The sequence below is a fragment of the Haemorhous mexicanus genome, chromosome 6, assembly GCF_027477595.1.
Source record: "Haemorhous mexicanus isolate bHaeMex1 chromosome 6, bHaeMex1.pri, whole genome shotgun sequence".
In the NCBI taxonomy this organism is placed as follows: Eukaryota; Metazoa; Chordata; class Aves; order Passeriformes; family Fringillidae; genus Haemorhous; species Haemorhous mexicanus.
This window is the reverse complement of record NC_082346.1, coordinates 44132872-44151779: the sequence shown is the minus strand read 5'-3', so window position 1 is coordinate 44151779 and position 18908 is coordinate 44132872. Positions and strand designations below refer to the sequence as shown.

At 39.7% G+C, this 18908-nt stretch overlaps 1 protein-coding gene across 3 annotated transcripts in view; it reads left to right on the top strand.

The window, feature by feature from the left end:
• The window catches only part of SPTLC2 (serine palmitoyltransferase long chain base subunit 2), a 77893-nt gene extending 59020 nt beyond the window's left edge, over positions 1-18873 (top strand). The window contains exons 10-13 of one of the 3 annotated variants that reach the window (XR_009486996.1): positions 5496-5631; positions 7655-7784; positions 12792-13659; positions 16034-18873. Coding sequence is in view for 1 of the 3 variants with exons in the window: in XM_059850069.1 (XP_059706052.1) it covers positions 5496-5631; positions 7655-7784; positions 12792-12911 (386 nt within the window). In the remaining 2 variants the exon portion in view is untranslated. Of the gene's footprint in view, positions 1-5495; positions 5632-7654; positions 7785-12791 lie in introns of all 3 variants that reach the window. The other 2 variants (XR_009486995.1, XM_059850069.1) reach the window with 2 other exon arrangements.
• Positions 18874-18908: the final 35 nt, after the last annotated feature.

The window sequence follows — 18908 nt, the reverse complement described above, 5'->3', positions numbered from 1 at the left end:
ATCCTGCTCAAGCAGGGTTACCCTTGAACACTTTGCACAGGATTGTATTCAGACATTTCTTCAATATCTGGGCCCTGCAGTTTAGGAAGAACATTGAGATGCTCAAATGCATCCAGAGGAGGGCAACGAGGCTGGTGAAGGGTCTGGAACATAAGCCCTGTGAAGAGTGGCTGAGGGAGCTGGGGTTGTTTAGCCTGGAAAAAAGGAGTCTTAGGTGAGACCTTGTCATTCTCTGCAACTACCTGAAGGATGGCTGTAGGCATGTGGAGGTTGGTCTCTTCTCCCAGGCAACCACTGACAGAACAAAAGGACACAGTCTTGAACTGTGCCAGAGGAAGTTCAGGTTAGACGTCAAAAAAAAAAATCTTCACTAGAAGAGTGATTAGGCACTGGAATCATCTGCCCCGGGAGGTGGTGGGGTAACCATCCCTGGATGTGTTCAAAATAAGACTGGACATGGCACTCAGTTCCATGGTTTAGTTGATGGGGAGGGACGTGATACTGATGAGGGAGAATCCACAACCTCTCTGAGCAATCTGTTACAGTGCTCAGACATCTGCACAATAAAGAATTTCTTCTCATGGGGTTGTTCTTCCGCAGATGCAGGACCCTGCATTTGCCTTTCAGACAGTTCTTCTCTGCCCATCTCTCCAACGTGTTGAGGTCCTTCCGAAGGGCTCCACAGCCCTCTGTGGTATTGGCCATTCTTTCATGTCATCAGTGAACTTGCTGATGAGGTGTCTTATATCTTCCATCCAAGTCATTGATGAACAAGTTAAACAATACTGTGCCCAGTATTGGACCTTGGAGGACACCACTAGCGACAGGTATCCAACTAGACCTTCTGCCACCAATTACAACCCTCTGGGGTCTGCCATTCAGCCAGTTCTCAATCCACCTCCCTGTCCACTTATCCATTCCACACTTCCTGAATTTGCCTGTGAGGATGTTGTGAAAAATGGTGTCAAAAGTCTTGCTGAAGTCTAGGCAGACAATATGCTTTCTCTCCCCACATCCATCCAAGTAGTTGATTCATCACAGAAGTCAGTCAGGTTTGTCAATCGTGATTTACCTTTAGTGAATCTATGCTGACTATTCCTGATCACCTTCTGGTCTTCCATGTGGGTGGAGATGGTCTCCAGAATGAGGTACTCCCTCACCTTTCCTGGGATTGAGGTGAGGCTGACTAGCGGGTAGTTTCCTGGGCTCTCCTCCTTGCCTTTTGGAAGACCAGGGGGACATTTGCTTTCTTCCAGTCTTCAGGCACCTCTCCTGATCACCAGGACCTTTCAAAGATGATCATGAGCTGCCTTGCTGTGGTGTCCACCAGCTCTCTCCACAGTTGTGGATGCATCCTGTCAGGGCCCATGAACTCATGGATGTTAAGTCTCCTTAGGTTTTTTTCTAACCCAGTCCTCCTTCACCAGGGGAGAGTCATCTTTACAATACTCCTTTACCCTTCCTGGTCTTCGGACCAGGGTCAGAGATTCCTGAGGAATGGTCTTGTCAGTGAAAACCAATGCAAAGAAGGCATTCAGTAACTTTGCCTTCTCTGCCTCCTGTTTTCATTCTAACTTCTGCCTTTCTGAGCATTATGACCTCTAAAGTATCACCTTCACAAGTGATGAAGAATTATTCACAGAACCACTGTATATCCTGAGTTGGAAGGGACCCACAAGGATCAAGAAGTCCAGCTCTTACATGAATGGCCCATACAGATATTGAATGGACTCACAGCCATGGCATTATTGGCACCATGCTCTAATCATCTGAGCTAATCCCAGGGTCATTGCTTTAGCCTGTGGGAACCTGTTCTGGCAAAGATGCTAATTTACTTCCAGTGGTTGCAAGGAATATATGCATCTCATGTGCTTTCAGATTCATAATGGAGGACTTTCTCTAGGGTGTTGGAATTTATTTTTTTCTTAAGGTCCATGCTAGCCACGTTTTTTAAAGAATGCTTCTTATATTGTTTAGTTGTGACAGGAGAGTCTTTCTCCCCTTTAGATGGCATGTGACTTTACTTCTGATAGAATGGCAGCATGTTCTTTAGGAGATATATGTGGACTTGAGACTAAATGATGCCCAGGCTACTACAAGCAAGGAAGTATTTTACTAAATTGTAAGAGCAATCTTGATATGACTGTAGTAAATTTGCAAAAGGGTAAAGTACAGTAAAAGTTGTTAGTTATCCTCTAATTTCAATGTTGTTCTGTCAGAAGCTAGTTTAAGCCATTTACAGGACCCATGAGGGACTTGAGATGAGTTGATCTGATAAACAGTTGTAGTATTTTTAACCTTTTGAAGAACTCAGTTCCAGTAATCATCCATTTTTTCCCCCCTTTCCTTCCTTTGCTGAAGGTCATCACATTCCAGTTTCCTAGATGAAAGGACATTACCAGAATCATTGCACAACTTCTATGCAAGAACAGTTGGCAGGGTGGTGTCTGATCTGGACTTTTTTGCATGGTCTTAAAAATGCAGCTGCATACTGCCAAAAAAGCCAGTTACTGGAGTGTTTATGCAGTCCTGACAATTTTTCTAGGCCTACAGCTGAGCAGTTGTGGACAAAGCTTTAACCTTCAGGAGATGCTTGGGCTGGGAAGGGATTTAGAGGTCCTGTTTGAGTGTTCAAGCACTGTTTGGGTTGCGAGTGGGATTAGCAATGATACCTACTCACTGCTGTTTCCAGCACTGTTTGGTTTGTCTTTGTGGTCCCAGAAAACAAGGTGGAACTGTACTAGCAGTCAACAGCCTGCTACACCTGTGGGTACCAACAGGGCCAAATGTTGGTAGAGCCGAACAGTGGATCTATGATTGTTGCATAATATTGCAAACCCTATTCAATTAGCATGTGGAATCACTCTTCCAAGTGTAGGATTTTACAGTGGAGTAGGAGATTAAACAAGTTGAAGTACAGAGAAGAGTACTTGCACAGACTGCAGGGAGAAAGGCAAGCAGAGGACAAAGAACCTGTGCTCAATTTTTGTTTGATCCCTGGTTCTTTGCTTCACAACTACAGTTCTCTTCAGATAGTAATGACATGTGATGGGTATTGAACCATTGGATAGAGATGCCACTGAATATATTTTCAAGTTCTTGGTAATATTATTGTAGCCACAAGTTTTTAAATGAGTAATAATTTCATTAAATTACTTGATGGCTCTAGGGTGAAGTAAAAGCTGATAGGCTTTTGAGGTCACAAAACTAAAGAAGGCAACATCTTCCAAATCTGTCAGTTGCTTTTAATAGGTGATTACATCTTTGTAGAGAACTGAAAGACTCGTTCTTGAGACTTGTTTAAATTGCAAAGCAGTCTTCAATCTATAAGGACAACTCTAGAATCATAACCTGGTTTTATTGGTAGGAGTTTAGGGAAGACTGTGAAGCAGTTGCCAACTACAAATTAAGATTGCTCTTTAATCTTTAGTGTGGAAGGCTTCCAACAACATGGAAGGGGGTGTGAATGTGTAGAGGGGAAAACCATACAGGTGATGAAATTCCTTCTGCTTCAACACTGTAAACTCCATGCTTTATGGGAACACAGAGAAGATGCATGTATGGCATTCCTTGTCCTGGGAGAGGGGCTGATCACAGCAGCTGTGTATATTACCTTACTGCTCGTGAAATCTGATTTGTAATTTGTTGCAATTGTACATCACTGACCTGACATATCAGAAATTGTTGCATTTCTGTGTAGGAGATGTGCAGATGCAGCTTTCTCAGAAGATGCCAAAATAGCTTTTTTTCTGCATGCAGTTTGCTGTGGACACTTGTGTATTTATTGCTTGCCTCAATATTAGAAATGCAAGTAGTGGCTTTTGGCCCACTATTTTTAGTATCTTGCAGTTAGCTTGGTTCTTTTAATTTTACTGAGTTTGTTTCTTCTTCTCAACTTCATTTTGCAGTCTGGGTTATTTTAAATGACCAAATAATTGGTCTGAAAGCATAAGAGAAAGCTGGGTCTGCAGCAGAGGATCTGATGTGAATAAATTAAAAATGTAGTTTCAGAAGTTTAAGAAGCCTTTGTGTTTTACTGAAATCTTGCTGGTTTTTGAGGAAGATAAACTAAGCTTCTGGAGAAATTGTGGGGGAGAAAAGATTAAGAAATAATACTGTTAATGGAGAAGAAGAGATGTCTTAAGTGGCAGTCAGTGCTATTAAAAATAGCAGCTTCTACCTACTAACGATAGGCCAAGTTTTGCAAACTTAATAGGTTTCACCTTTTTTTCTTATGCTGTGCCTTTGATGGGGTTTTGCTTTTGATTGCCTGGTTGTGGGTGGAATGTCTGATCCTCTTGGCACCAAATACTATATAGGTCTTAAAAGTACATTTGTTCTGGCCTGGAGCAGAGCTGTGTGGGTGTTGGATGTTTCTTTGAGACCTGGCATTCCTATTAGTTAATCACCTTATGTTATCTACAACTTTAAAGGAAGACGATGAATGTCTAGCAGCCACCTTCTCTGTGTGGCAGAGATCTGCATGCTGTACATTCAGTGGTTCAATTTATGAATCACCCACCTGGGGAAGGCAGTGTTTGGGTAATCAGTTATCCAGAAATATACTTTGTGGACCAGAGACAAGTAAGTTAAGTGTTACTTATTATAGTCTCATCAAAGGCATAGTGCTTAATCTCATAAGCACATTAGAGTATTACTTGATCAGAAATGTATTATGATCTGCTTAAGTGAGATGATGTGAACCTTTTTCTGGGCAACACAGGATCATAGTACAGTGTGCTCGGCTAGAATTTAATTAACTGATAAATGGGTTCTTCTATACGTATATCTGAACATTTGAAATATTTTAATTGTACTAGCTGTCTAATGTCCTGTGTACTAATTTTGACTAATATCAAAGAATCCCTACAGAAATGGCTGAATACATGATAAATTGGCTGCTGCCACTTAACTGAAGTGAGCTGGATTATCAGAAGTAATCGGTTTAATTTAAACCCAGCTCATTTTAACTGAAAAAGGTTAGGGAGCAGCCACGTGATAGTTCAGCAAAGAGATCTAAAGAGGAAAGTAGTAATTTACAATAGTGCAGGCAAGCAGGATAAAACATGTGAACAACACCAGCTGATTCAATAGGTTTTCCATTAATTATTCAAAGTGTAAGCAAACTCTTCTTCAAGATGCAGTTACTAATGAATTCTGAGAAAACTTTGACTCTTGTTTAAAAGCAGGTAACTGCCTTTTTTTTGCCAGGTACCTCTTGATTGCAGGAAAACCTCACATGGAAAAACTAGGCAGTGCTTGGACTTGATAGTTGTGCCTTTCTTGGTCCATTCAGACTTGTCAGAAAACGCATGAATAATCTTGGTTATGTGAAGGAGAAGAAAGTACAAATCTCAATTTGCATTTATTTTTAATGCTTCCATAAGCACAAGCAAGGACATTAATGTCTTGTACTTTAGTTTGAGGTCTTGTGTTGCAGTTATGGATGTGACTTATGGCAACTGAGTTCAGTCTCACCTTCAATTCTTTTCTAGGGAGAGCACGTGTGCAGCAGCTAGCAGAGAACACGAGATATTTCAGGAGACGACTGAAAGAAATGGGCTTTATCATCTATGGAAATGAAGATTCCCCTGTTGTGCCTCTGATGCTGTACATGCCAGCAAAAATTGGGTAAGTTTGATAGCAAAACTTCTTACCCATCTTCTTTAAAGCTAGGTTGGTATAAGAATCTGAAGAGTTTTCTAAATATAAGAAAACATTTGTTTGATTTTTGCTTTTATGATCATTACTGAGTCCTATAAAATATGGAACTGCTCTAAGTGATCTTGAGAAAACTGAGGCTTGTGGCTTGGGGGCATCAAGAAAGCACTTCAGGGAAGCAATTTTGCCTCTATGTGTCACATTTTAAAGGTTGGATTGTGTGTTTCCATTATATTTATATGTAAAGTGTATAAATGTGCTAAAGAGGAGCTGAAATTGAATGGAAACTAACATTAAAAGTCACTGGAGGAAGTCTTTCAACTAGCTCCTGAATCAGAAATAGCCAACATTTTCATTTATGAACTTTGAAAATTAGAAAAGGAAAAACAGTGGAGATGGAACATGATGGGACACAACAACATGTATTTAATGAATCCCTACTTTTAAAAGGTTTAGATATAATCACTCAGGCACTGGTATGGTAAATACTAAAACAACTGTAGCACATAGGTTTATAAATTCTTGCAGATTTGTGGAGTGCTCTGTGGATAATTAAGACTAAAACTCTGCAAGAAGGATACATAAAATATATATTGAAATTTTTTTCAACATAAGCAAAAAACCTGATTTCAAGGATGGCTTAGCTTTGATCGCTACTTTTCAGGATTTTTATAATGCAGTGCTCAATCAACACATTCAAATTTGGAAAACATAATTTCATTTTACGCTCTACTCAACATCTCTAGTGCTTGACTAGCTCAGGCTTCAGTCTGGCACTTTTTAGGAAGCTAGATACCCTTGTTCTCCATCCTTCTCAGTGTAGCAGAGTTTTAAAAGGCATGTTACCTTTATGGGTGCAGACTACATGTCCAGCACACAGAGGCAGCTGTTTCCACTGCCCAGCTCCTCTACCAGTCAATACAATCTTTTCCTTGGAAATTTTAATGGAAATATTTATTAGCTGAGTAGTTGGGCCAGTATCTTACTTAAAATGAGCAAGAACAGAGAGCTGTGATGAGAGTTGGCCCTTAGGATCTGCATCGGATTTACTTCATCTTTTCTTTGTCCCTTGTAGCCTGTTTTTAAAACAGTTTGAGAGTAGTAAATGAATACAAAATGAAGTGTATCAGGATGCACCTATTTATAAGGAAAATAGTTGTGGCAGAAAATTTAAAGACCTAGTAAAAGAATGTTATTTTATTATTTTATATGAACTTAAGAGGTCCTTATAAACCTCTTAAGTTCATTGCTACTTCTCACAACAAGGTCTGTTCAGAAAGGATTAACCAGTTCCTGTGGCCTCTAGAAACACCCCCAATTGCACTGCCATTACAGATCCAATCAATATCTTTTTGCCTCTCATTGTATAAGTCACAGCCACTACTTTCTTTAGTCTCCTGAAGAATTTTTTTATTGAAGATAGTGTGTGACAGTTGCATGATATTTTTGCACCTTCCCTAAAAATATTAGTTATTATATTAGATTATCTCAATTTACTGTGGTGATTCAGTGGTTCCCATGATACCTATAAAGTGGTACATTCTGTGATGCAATAATGTACTTTAATAAAATTAAATTCATGAAAACAAAACATCTTGAAATTGCAGAAACATCTGCTTTGGGGCATTGCAGTGTGAGGGGTTCCTTGTACAGTCAAACTTCTGAGCCAAAATCACTCTTTCCTTTTGGAAAGATTTCCAAGCTTAAGTTACAAATCCATTTAGAAACAGCCTGCTAAAAGACCATATAATCTTTCATCTTTGTTAGAACTTAATACACTGAAACCTTTTGAGAAGGATCACCTTGGGACTGAATTTAAAAAAGGCTTTTGTGAGCTGGCATTTCTGCCTCTAAAAAGAAAGCACTGGAAGCTCCAAACCATGGTGTGACAGCCTTGCTGCAGCAGAGGCCTGTGTGGGTTACCACACCGAGTCCTTATGCTCCTGCTTTGCCAGCACTGCAGTAACTGTGACTGTCTCCTCCTCTCTGGCAGCGCGTTTGGGCGTGAGATGCTGAAGCGGAACATCGGTGTTGTGGTTGTGGGCTTCCCTGCCACTCCCATCATCGAGTCCAGAGCCAGATTCTGTTTGTCTGCAGCTCATACCAAAGAGATGCTTGATACAGTAAGTATCTCGTCTTCCTTCTGCTCATGCCTGCTAATAAACAGATACAACAATTGTCTGGGTTTTGTACGCTGGTTCAATGTTTGGTACACAGCATGGCTGCACCTAATCTTCTAAGCCCTTTGCAATAGAGCTGGCAATGACTCCATCTCTTTCCTTGCTTTAACAGTGTGGAATGGACTTTTCTTGTCCTGTTTTAAAAGGAGACAGTCTCATTCCCGTGAGACAATGCTTTTTACCCTCTTTAAAGGCTATACTTTGCATTAAACGGGTTAGAAGGAAACATTTTGCATCTTCTGACCCTAGATGTTAATGGTAAGAGAAAAAAAATTAAAAGGCCTGAGAATCTCCAAAACATTTATATTCCTCTCAAAAGGGAGCACATGATTACTAGTGAGAATTTTTATTCCAGAGATTACTATTCCTGTTCTTGTTTAAACCTTCAGAGCACTGTATCTTAAATGTCCTAGTGAGTCTGTACCACATGCAATGCCATACTTACCCTTACCAGCACTTGCAGGGGAAATAGAGGTCCCCTCAGAGGAGGCCTGCATCAGAGTTGGGAGATGCTGCCTTCAAAGAGTAAGGATGGTGGTTACTCTCTGACTAACAGAGTTGAAAGAATTGAAAGATACTAATAAGTCTCATTATTCTTAGTATGTCTTGGTGTGGTAGCTACATTCAGTTTTGAGTCTTCTGAATAATCTTTTTTCATGGACATGAAAAAGGCTGTCTCAGGCACTGCCAAAGTTCTGCATTGCACTTTTTTCCCCACTTTTAGGGTCTGTGACTCAGAATATAAACTAGGTTGAGTCATGAATTTTGACTTCATTAGAGTAGACTCTATCCTATTCAGAGACCTACTTGAAAAAATCCCATAGGATACAGTCTCAAAGAGCAGAGGTGTCCAGGACAGCTAATTGATTTTTCCTCCCCACTCCTTCCCTGAAGAATGATCTATCCTGATTTAAAGGAGAAGAAATGGGATAGGAAGCCTGCATGGATGAACAAACCAACAAAAATATATCATGAAAGTGTATAAGAGGTGCAGGCACTGAAAAGCGACCAGGGATGGGGTCAGGAAAACCAAAGCCACCTGGAACTCAGTCTGTCAAAGGACATCAAATGCAGCAGGCGGAGCTTTTATGGGGCATTAGTAGCAAGAGAAAGAGTAGAGAAAATGTGGAGGACTGCTGCTGAATGGCACAGGGAAAGCAGGTGAGAAATGCAAGAGGCAAAGGGTACTCAGTGCCTTTGTTGTCTCAGTCTCCTGGTGAGACTTAGGAATCCTGAGACCATGAGATTAGTGGAAAAGTATGGAGCAGTAAAGACTTACCTTTGGTGTGAAGGAGGCCAAATAAGGGAACATCTAAACTAAATCAACATGCACAAGTCCATGGGACCTGAAGAGCTGCATCCACGAGTGTTGAGGGAGTTGGCTGTCACTGCAAGGCCACTCTTGATTATCATCTTTGGAGGAAGACTTCATGTTGGCTGGGGGAGGCTCCTGAGGACTGGAAGACAGCCAATGTCACCTTCTTCTTGAAGAAGAGCAAAAAAGTGTAAGGAATTGCAGGTTGAAAAGCCTTACCTCTATCTTGAGAAGATTGTAGAGAAAAAAATCTTGAAACTATTTTTGAACATTTTGTGGACAAGGAGATTGGGAGTAGTCACAGAGTTAGGAAGGAGAAATCATGCCCCATATCCAAATATGATCAGGTGGTAACATTTCAATATGTGAACAGCAAATAGGATATCTAACAGATAGTTACTAATGTCTTATTAAAAAAATAGACTCAACCTTTTCACACTTGACTGCTACAGAACTTACATAAAAATCAACAGCTTAAAATTACAAGTTTTTTTAATTTAATTTCTTTTAAAAAAGTAGTAAGGTAGTGTGTGGTGTGAGCAGTTTTGTAATGTATGTGTAGTGTCATTGAGCAGTATCACCCTGCCATGTATCTGCAGTGCTGTACTTGCTGCTCCTGAGTTGTTTCTGCCTGTGACAGATTCCCTAACACGCCAACAACAGACTGCTTAAGGAATTCCTTCCCAGCTACTTGTCCTGCTACTCTTCCCTTAAATACCTCAATTTAGTTATTTCTATTCCAAATAAAGGTTTGGAACCAGTACTTTCAGAGAAGACCCTCTCCTTTGCTTCCTTTTGCCCTGTATAAAATAAATAGTATCAGACTTGGCTCAGAGTGTGGTAATAGACCTGAGTTCATTGACACAAATGAGGGAGCAGTAACTCCTGGGACAGGTGGCATGGAGTGGGGATGAATGGATATGAGATGGGAGGAAGGAAAATAAAGAAAACTGAAGTCTCTGAAATAATATTGCTGCAAATTGACATACTCTTTCTAAAACTGACACTCTACAAAGTTGATGTGCAGGCACTACCTGAGCAATTGTGCACTTTTACAGTTGGTTAGGTTCTTGGCCTTCTCTTTTAGTGACTAGCTGGGGCCTTTGCCATAATAAGCTGCTTTTGTAGGGTCTGTATAAATACCACATTTGCGTTCTTCCAAAATCTATCTGTAACTTTTATTACTCTGTTTTAAAAACCTCTTTTCCTGTCAATTCTTTCTGCATTTTCCAAAAAAAGTTTCAAATTTTATGCACTTAACGTAAGATTCATTGCTAGAGTACCTCTGTAAGTGTTAAATGTACTAAATTGAGGAAATGCTTGTTCAATATATTAGAGCTTGTCTGCTAAGAAAATTAATCCAGAGCAAAATGAGGTGTGAATTTTGAAGTGAATGAAGAAATCCTGATTTAGCTCAGTATGTGGAGGCTTTTTTCCAAGTTAGAGTAACCCCCTTTATGGTTCAAAATAGCTGCATGCTCAGAACCCAGAACATTGGCAAGAGGAGTTAATAAGGAGCAAGTCTTTGTGTCAGTGACTTTGTGCAGTGTTTTCTTGTGATGCAGTGAAAAGGGATTGATTTCAGGCAGCTAATCATTAAGGCAGACCTCAGGTCTAATCCCTCTTTCTAACTGTGGCAGCAATATCCAGGAGGAGGAAGAACTAAAATGAATGGACTTAGAGAGAGCTGGCAGACAGCTTCTTCAAGTCACTGACAGAGGAACAACTTGGTATCCCATCTTTGTATTCATGGATGCTAACTAGGGCTCTTGTGGTATTTTTTTAAACAAAAGTTAACCAGGTTTGAAGCATAGGGAAGAGAGGCTTCTCTTGCAAATACTGATATTTGTAATGCTTCCTTGTTCTTATTAAATACACCCACATGATGAGGAACAGTACTTAGTTAAAATTTTAACTGTTTTATGTAAGTAAAATTTCCTTGCCTAAAAATATTTGGCTTAGGATCAGAGTGAATTCCCTCATAACCTGCATCGCTGTGGGCTGTGCTTTCTTTTCAGTGATGAAAAATATATTACACTCTCCTAAAGTCAGAGTACACCAATGCCATTTCCTTTGTAGTCTTTGCTGGTCACATGGTCCTTTTTGTTTTAAATTAATAAAATCCTAAATCTGCATTCAAGAATAACAGTTAACATACTCTTTCAACAGAAATTCAGCTTTAAATTGCTTCCATATGGGATCTTTACTTAAGGCTCTGGCGGACTGTGCCCACACTTTTGTTTTGTTTTGTTTTTACTGAGGTCCAACTTCTGGGTTTGTCGTTCCCCCAGATTTTAGAGTGCAGAGGTTTTTGCTGCCAGATATAACAAGCATGAAGGGCCATTGTTTAAAGAAACAAAAACTTGAACTATCCATCTAGGAAGAAAAAATATGTAGAGCTATTAACCCCCATCTTCCAACTGTCCTCAAGAGACAAGCATTTGACGCAGATTGGAGCATCAGTGTTGAATTAGTGACATTCTGAAGCAATGCTGAATGTACCTATCTCAATAAATTTACAATTCATGGAAACAAAGAATGCCAACCTTTGAATTAAAAAAAAATCATATTGGACTTGAAAGTGATCTTCTGAATTAATTTTTGTCACTTGCCTATATAAAATAACTAGCATCACGTGCCATCACAGATTTGTCTGCAGCAACTGATGTATTTTGTAGTATGCTCTAGGAGTGTTCTGTAGAGAAATTAGGTTTAGGATTTGGCTTTTAACAGACACTATTGTGTGTGGACCAATGTCTTATCAGAGATTGCAACATAATGGAAGTATGATTAACTGAGCTGGGACTTCCCTCATTCCTTACGCAAGCAGATGTTTGATCTCTGGTAAACTTCATAATATTTGACTTCAGGTCAAAATGATGAAAGGCTGTGCTAATTCAGTAGAATGTTCTGGGCCATCAGTTGCTTGAGTGCAGCCTTTGTGGCAACCTCAGTGGGACTTGCTTTCCAAGGAGAAAATGCTTAGGGTCCTACCCAGAATAACTTTTTATTTTTCCTTCCTTGGATTGTCTGGCAAAAATCTCCTGTGCCATGTTGTTTATGACACACAGCTTTCATCTGTAGTTGTATATGGACAATGCAAATTAACCAAATGTAGATATAACAAATGCATCTATAGAACTTGTTGGCTCACTATTATAGTTTGTCTTTGCTATTTTGCAATTTAAAAAATACAGTAGATCTGGTTTGGTAGCACAGGTTGCTTTCAAACTGAATGATTCATAAGGAGGAGTCAAACCTCAAACAAAATGTACTTTTTTTTTTTTTCTATTTTAGCTTCATTACCTCCAGGAAGGGAAGAACATTACTCTATTTTTCTATCTGTGAATAGTCATGGGGTTTGCTGGATATTATAATCCTGTTCTGGAACAGGGCTAGTCAGGTGGATGCATAGGCGCTTTCAGTTAAGTGACCAGTGCTGTTTACGTGGTCTCAAAATTTCTGAATGCTAAAATGAAAAAAAAATCCTATGCTCTTCTGAAGGTACTGGCTTCTAGCACAGTAAAATCTAAAGTAAAATGGCTGTCAGAGCAGTCTGCAGGCATGCATAAAGGTAGATGTGTGGATAACTTGCATCTGTCTCCTCTGCTGATCTACTGTGGTCTCTTTGTCAGGCTTTAAAAGAAATCAATGAAGTTGGGGATCTTTTGCAACTGAAATATTCCCGTCGCCGTTTGGTACCTCTCTTGGACCGGCCGTTTGACGAGACCACATATGAAGAAACAGAAGACTGAGCTCCCTCCATGTGCCTCAGTGGGAGGGACACACCCCATGGGACACTCCGTGGCACACAGGCCACAGCATCCGTGAACAACACACTTATGACTGCTTAGCATAAGAGACATTTCCTCACAATACTGAAGTGGCCACATCAGGTCTAAATGGCATTTTGTAAATAGGGAGAGGAGAAAAAAATTCTTTGATTTCTATGTCTTCAGGGTCTGGCCCTAGAGGTGCTTGGCTTTATTTTTTTCTTGTTGCTTTTTTTTAATTTATTTGTCTCAATGAGTTCGCAGCAACCTAAGTTGGCTGTGGCTGATTAGTCCAGACTTTGTATGCACCATTAGCCTCCCAAATGCTGGCTGAGATGTTGTGAGCATGTGTGACGCTGGCATGGCAGCATTTTCAGTGTCACTGCTAGGTGTCTGATCTTCCCAATTAGGAATGAGCTGACCTGTCTGTTTCTGGAGACTTCCTAGAGAAACTGTTGATTGCTAACTTTGACATATTTAACAAGATGGATAATCAACCAAAGTTGTTTTTTCTTTTTCATTTGCAGTTACTTATGTTTAAAACTTGAATTTAGCCTTTTTAAAATAAATGTGTTGTTGACTTGTCGCTGACAGGACCATTGTTCCCAAACATTATTTAGTTTTGTAAGCCACAGGGAGAAGGCCTCCTGGAACTGTAGCCTCTTTTCCTTCCCAGAATGGATACCAGATTGTCTCCTGGTTTTGACACTAATTGTCCTTTTGATAGAGGGTAAGTGATGGAGAGGGGTTTGTTTTGTTTTGTTTCTAATACTTCTATTTAAAAAAAAGAAAAAATATGGATTGTATTTGTGTTGCTTTCTCATCTTCAGGTGAGTTTCTCTTGCTTTAGAATTATCATAAAGTCATGAACAAGTCACTAAGTCCTAGAAGGGAGCCTTTGGTTTTAAACAAACTAGAGCAAGTCTTGTGCTTAGTCTTAAGACGAAGCCCCCTCTGTAAGCAGGCCTGTACAAGGAGTGACAATTAGGAGAACCATCTATTTCGTGCAGATCTGTGAAAGACTGCTGCCCTTTGCTGTGCTAGCTCACTGTTTCTTGTCATCTGTGAGGTGTTCTTCACTGGCCCTGTTATGCATACGGATAGCTTGTAGTCATATACATTACATTTTGGCTGGCCAGCAAAGTCCCCATTGGCAGCTGCATATCTGTAATATCTGTAGGTCCTCCCTGAAGAGAGAGAATGTCCTCATAACTGCATTTAGTTTAATATCTTTATTCTTTTGTACTTCTGTTACTTACTGATCAACACTGCTCAAATGAGTGTTTGCTGAGCCAGTTGCTGTTTGAAGTCTTTATCTGCAAGTTTCATACTGTCCCTCTGTTTCAAATAGATGCCTTTGCTCAGCACACCTTAGAACTGGTCTGCTACTTAGTATTTACATCTTGAATTCTTTCAGTGAACAGAATGGATCAAAAAAAAGGTACCAAAAGTTTTAAATATGAGTCAGTTGCAGTATAGTTTGTTTCTGTATTTTATATTTAGACATATGCAATTTCTGCAAAGATAATAAAATGTTAACATTGTGTCAGTTGGGTTGGGCCAACTCTTCAGCTTGGGTTAGCAAAATACTTTTTGCAGGTTACTGGGGTTTTAGAAACAGACTGATCATCATAATACTAAAGCAGAGAGCAACTCAAAGCTCTTTGTGTGGTGCTGAAAAAAATAATTCTTTTAAAGTTCTTTAGTGTTCACTCTGCAACTAACAGGGAGGGAGTGTTTTGGCCACTAGAACCAAGCAGTTCTGCAAATACAAAGTGGTGAGTTAAAACAGAATTGGTTTCTGTTTTATAGACTATCTAACTTCATGCATTTATAGATCTTGATACATTTTAGTGTAATGGAACTTCAAAACACTGGTTCATTTTTTTACCATTGAATTTCAGAAATTTAATTATATGAGAAGAACTGAAATTGACTGTTTGAAAATAGGTTCAGTTAACTGTTTCTGTCTTAATCCATTAATGTTGGTTGGCTCTTCTTCTGGAGCTGAGTGAGTGCAGAGTCTGAGAAGTCTGTATGTGCAGCTTGGATAGCTATGAAATAGTCTCGTGTTCAGGCAGAGTTAATAAACAGCAGTTAGCTGAGCTTACTCTCTCACCCATGTTCTGCCCAGGACTAGCTCTAACATTCCAGCAGATTACCTGCTTTCTGACTTCAAGAAGCTTTACTGGTTTTTTTTTTTTCTCTCTGGATTGTACTAGGGAACAAGAGGAGGTTAGTACAGGAAGCCCTGACATCAGCCCTGATCCTATTAACTTGATCATGAAATAGCTTAAGAGCAGACAAAACTGATCAATTTAAAGGCTTGGATCAGTAGGTAGCTGTTTTTAAGCATTCACAAATGCAGTGTGTTTGTCTGCTGCGTAGCTGACTCAGCTTGGAAACTGTGATGTATTAAGTTAGAAGTGTGTTATCATAGATTCTACAAGTGTTGAATCTTAACCTTGTCTCTGGGAATCAGTTTTAGAGCAGCTTGTCTTTGGAAGCGAGAAAAGCATCTGGAAAAATCTTCATAATATAGATAAATCCTGTGTAATACTTCTGAAATAGTGTTCAAAAATTACTTGTCTCCATTCGGTTTCTAGTTGCACTTGTTGAGGAAGTTGTGTTCAAGCTTCTGCCTTTTAGTATCTGTCTGCTGTATCACACTGTCTGCATATAACTTTGAATTTTGAGTTGCAAAGGCACTTCAGAAATAATTCTGGCAGTTAGCGTTTGCAAAGTACTTGGTTACATTTCAGCCTTGCCATATCCTTTTTGGAAAGCAAATCCCCCCACTCCTCTCTGAGGCCTTTTGTTCAAGAGAAGCTGTTTTGCCAAAGTTTGGTAAAAATTATGAAACCTGTTGAAACTGCTTCTGAAAAAGTAAGAGTTACAAACCCAGGATTTCACACTTTTAATTCAGTAATTCACTGAGCTTGAAAGCCAAGAAAATCTTTTTGCATCTACTGAAAAAACTCCAATAAGGGTTTGTGCTAGGCAAACCTGCAGCATGTATGCTGTCACAGTATGTGTAGGAGGGATTGCTGCTTTGATATTTATGTACTGACCAGAAATCTGTCTCCTTTTTCTCCTGGCAGTAGAAATGAATGAAAGAACCAATCTTGAGAGATCACAAAGGAAGAAAAGCTGCTTAAGAAATAAAACTTCAGTCCCTGCCAACTTTTCAGAGACATTCTAATTGAAAATGACTCCTGGTATTTCTTAAGAGATGCAAAATTGAAAAGAAAATGAAGGCTGCTTTTGAACAAAGGATTTTTGCTCAGTACTGTATATTGGCTAAACTTACTCATAAATATACAATAGTTACCTTCCCAGTACCTCTCTGAAGAACTAAGCAAGCAAGTTTTTGCCTCTCTTGAGTAGAGTGAAGAGTTTAGAACCATTACTGTTTTTAAGGCTAATGGCCATATTCTTTCACTCGTAAGAAAATTGAGAAGTTCCTATTACTGAGCATCAGCAAAAAGTGGGAGATCTGCTTCTTGTTTGAAACTGGCTTTCCCAAGTAGATCTTTGTCTTAAGGAACCAGATTTGTAGTTTTCCTTTAGTTCTTTGGCAGAGAAGAAACCAATTTTTTTGTGTCAGAATATTCAGGGCCTTCATTTTTGTTTTTTACATGACACAAACTTTTGTATAGCATGCATATGGTTTATTTAACTCTCTAGTTGCTCTATCTTTTCCCTTTTAAGTAGCATCCTTAATGAAGTTCTGGTTCTTGAGTTACAGGTGTAGTATGCTTTTGCTTTAGGCAAAGACTCAGCAGCGAGCTGACCAAACACCTGAAGGGATTGCATTATCCATCCTCCTCTTGCTGTTTCCTCTAAAAGTGCAGATGTGATACTCACTATCAGAGCTGCACCTTCACAAAGAACAGGCAAAGGAAGTGTACCCATAAAATCAGCAATTCTGTGCTGTGTGGATGAAGGATTGATACTGCAGAGATGGAGAAAAGGGGTAGTCAATCATTGCTTATTTTCAGCTGTACAGAGATCTTTCATGTGTACTTTAACAAGTATCCCTAAATCAGGAGTGCAGTTTTCAGTGCCTAAATGGACACTTCTCTAAAACTTTTTCACACCAAGTAAGTACTTCTCCTCCTCCTGTGCAAATTTCAATTTGTTTTCTGAAAAGCATTTGGCCTATGGCCGTTTGCTTGTTCAGAAGCCGTGTTATCCATTCAGGGAGTTCATAGGAAAGGCTGGAAGAAGGCATGAGCATGACTCTTCATTTCATCTAAGAGAACACCATGCAGCACTGGATCTGGAGCACTATGCACGAGCCCCCGTGCTGCATCACAGAGAAGGAAACTTGTGGAAATTATCTCAATTTTCAATGCTCAGTCAGAGTGTATGCAGTTTATATATATTATTTTTACAGTTTATATTCAGCCTATGAAAGTGTCAAGCATGCTGGGATCTGTGTGGATGGCAGCCTCTGCATGGAGATTTGAGGCACCTGCAGTCTGTTCTATTTTAGCACAAGTGAAGTGCTGAGCTGTTCAGGAATTCTTAGTATGAGCCCTTGGCAGGTGCATTGGTGGCTTTGGTGCTGAACCTGACACCCAGGTGGCATTGGACCACTATTTGGGAAAAGCACAAGTCACAAGACCTGCATAACCTGAACATGGTTTTAAAAAAACAAAACAACTCCAATGCCATTCTGATGGCTTTGTATTCCTGTAAACATTCCCAGCCTTGCAGTTGTTCACCTGTTCAAGGATTCAGGCGTAATACCAGAGCACAAACATAAAGTGTTTGTGTGAAGTATTGTGCTTTACCTTTCACTGAAAAGAGATGCATTTGTTGCAGACATTGGAGCTGTTGTGCTTATATCCCCAAATGGGGCTGGGTGAAGCAGATGATGACTGTGGTGTGTGTTGAAGGCCTTAAACTGTGATTCTTGGTATGAAGAATTAAAATTAAAACTGACCTTGAAGAATGCAGTGGATTTTAACCCACGGAAGAATACTCGGTGCTCTTAGCTAAGCAGTATGTACTGCTGTTTTCTTGGGAGGGAGAGGCTCAAAACTCAGTTTGTGTGTGATCCTGGCTAGCAGCTGTTTAAGGAGATGTCTGTATGTGGGAGCCAGAAGTAGTGCAGTTCTCTGCCCCGATGTCCCTGTGCAGCTTACATAGTTCTGTGTACTCTCATCAGTAACTTGTTCCTGGGCTGCTGAAAGTGGGAGACATACTGAGGCGGTCAGGGACTTCAGAACCAGTGCAAATTCATTCCCTCAACGCTAGGTGAACAGGTCTCACATGAATATGCCAAGGCTTGGTGCCATTCCAAAAATACCCACAGTGAGGTGAAACATGCACCAAGCCATCTGACCTTTGTAAACATTTTTTTTTTTTTTTTTTTTTTTTTTTTTTTTTTGGGCCAAAGCTCATCCTATTCAGATGGTATTTCTGCTACCCCCTAATGGTTTATTAAGCTTAATGCATCTCTAGCCTCTCACTATTAACCTCAGACCCACTTGAGAGAGAACTGAGGAATGCTGGAGCCTGAGGCTTTAGGCAAGCAGCCCCAAAGCCAATGGTGGCCCACATTTCCACAAGCCCTGGGCAGAATTACCAAGTCACAGCACTTCATCTTAAATTGCACTGTATTCTTATGCCTCTGTGTTGCTATAATGTACATATATATTGGATTTTTTTGTAGATAAGACATTTTAGATAAAATTTTTAAATGGGCCCCCCCCAAAATATTTTATGCCAGATGTCTAATTTTTTTTACACTTGTGATTAACATGAATATGGATGCTTTGTGGGCAGGGAAAAAGATAAATGGATGGTACATTGGCTTTAAAAAGGTAACAATGCATGTTTAAAAAAAACACTGGAGAAAAAAAATGCTTGGGGAAAAAAATTCATTCAAATATATTCTATGTTCTGCATAATAAAGACTTTAAAAAAACCACTATATCATGATTTTGGCTCTTTTTTTCTTAGTGAGGC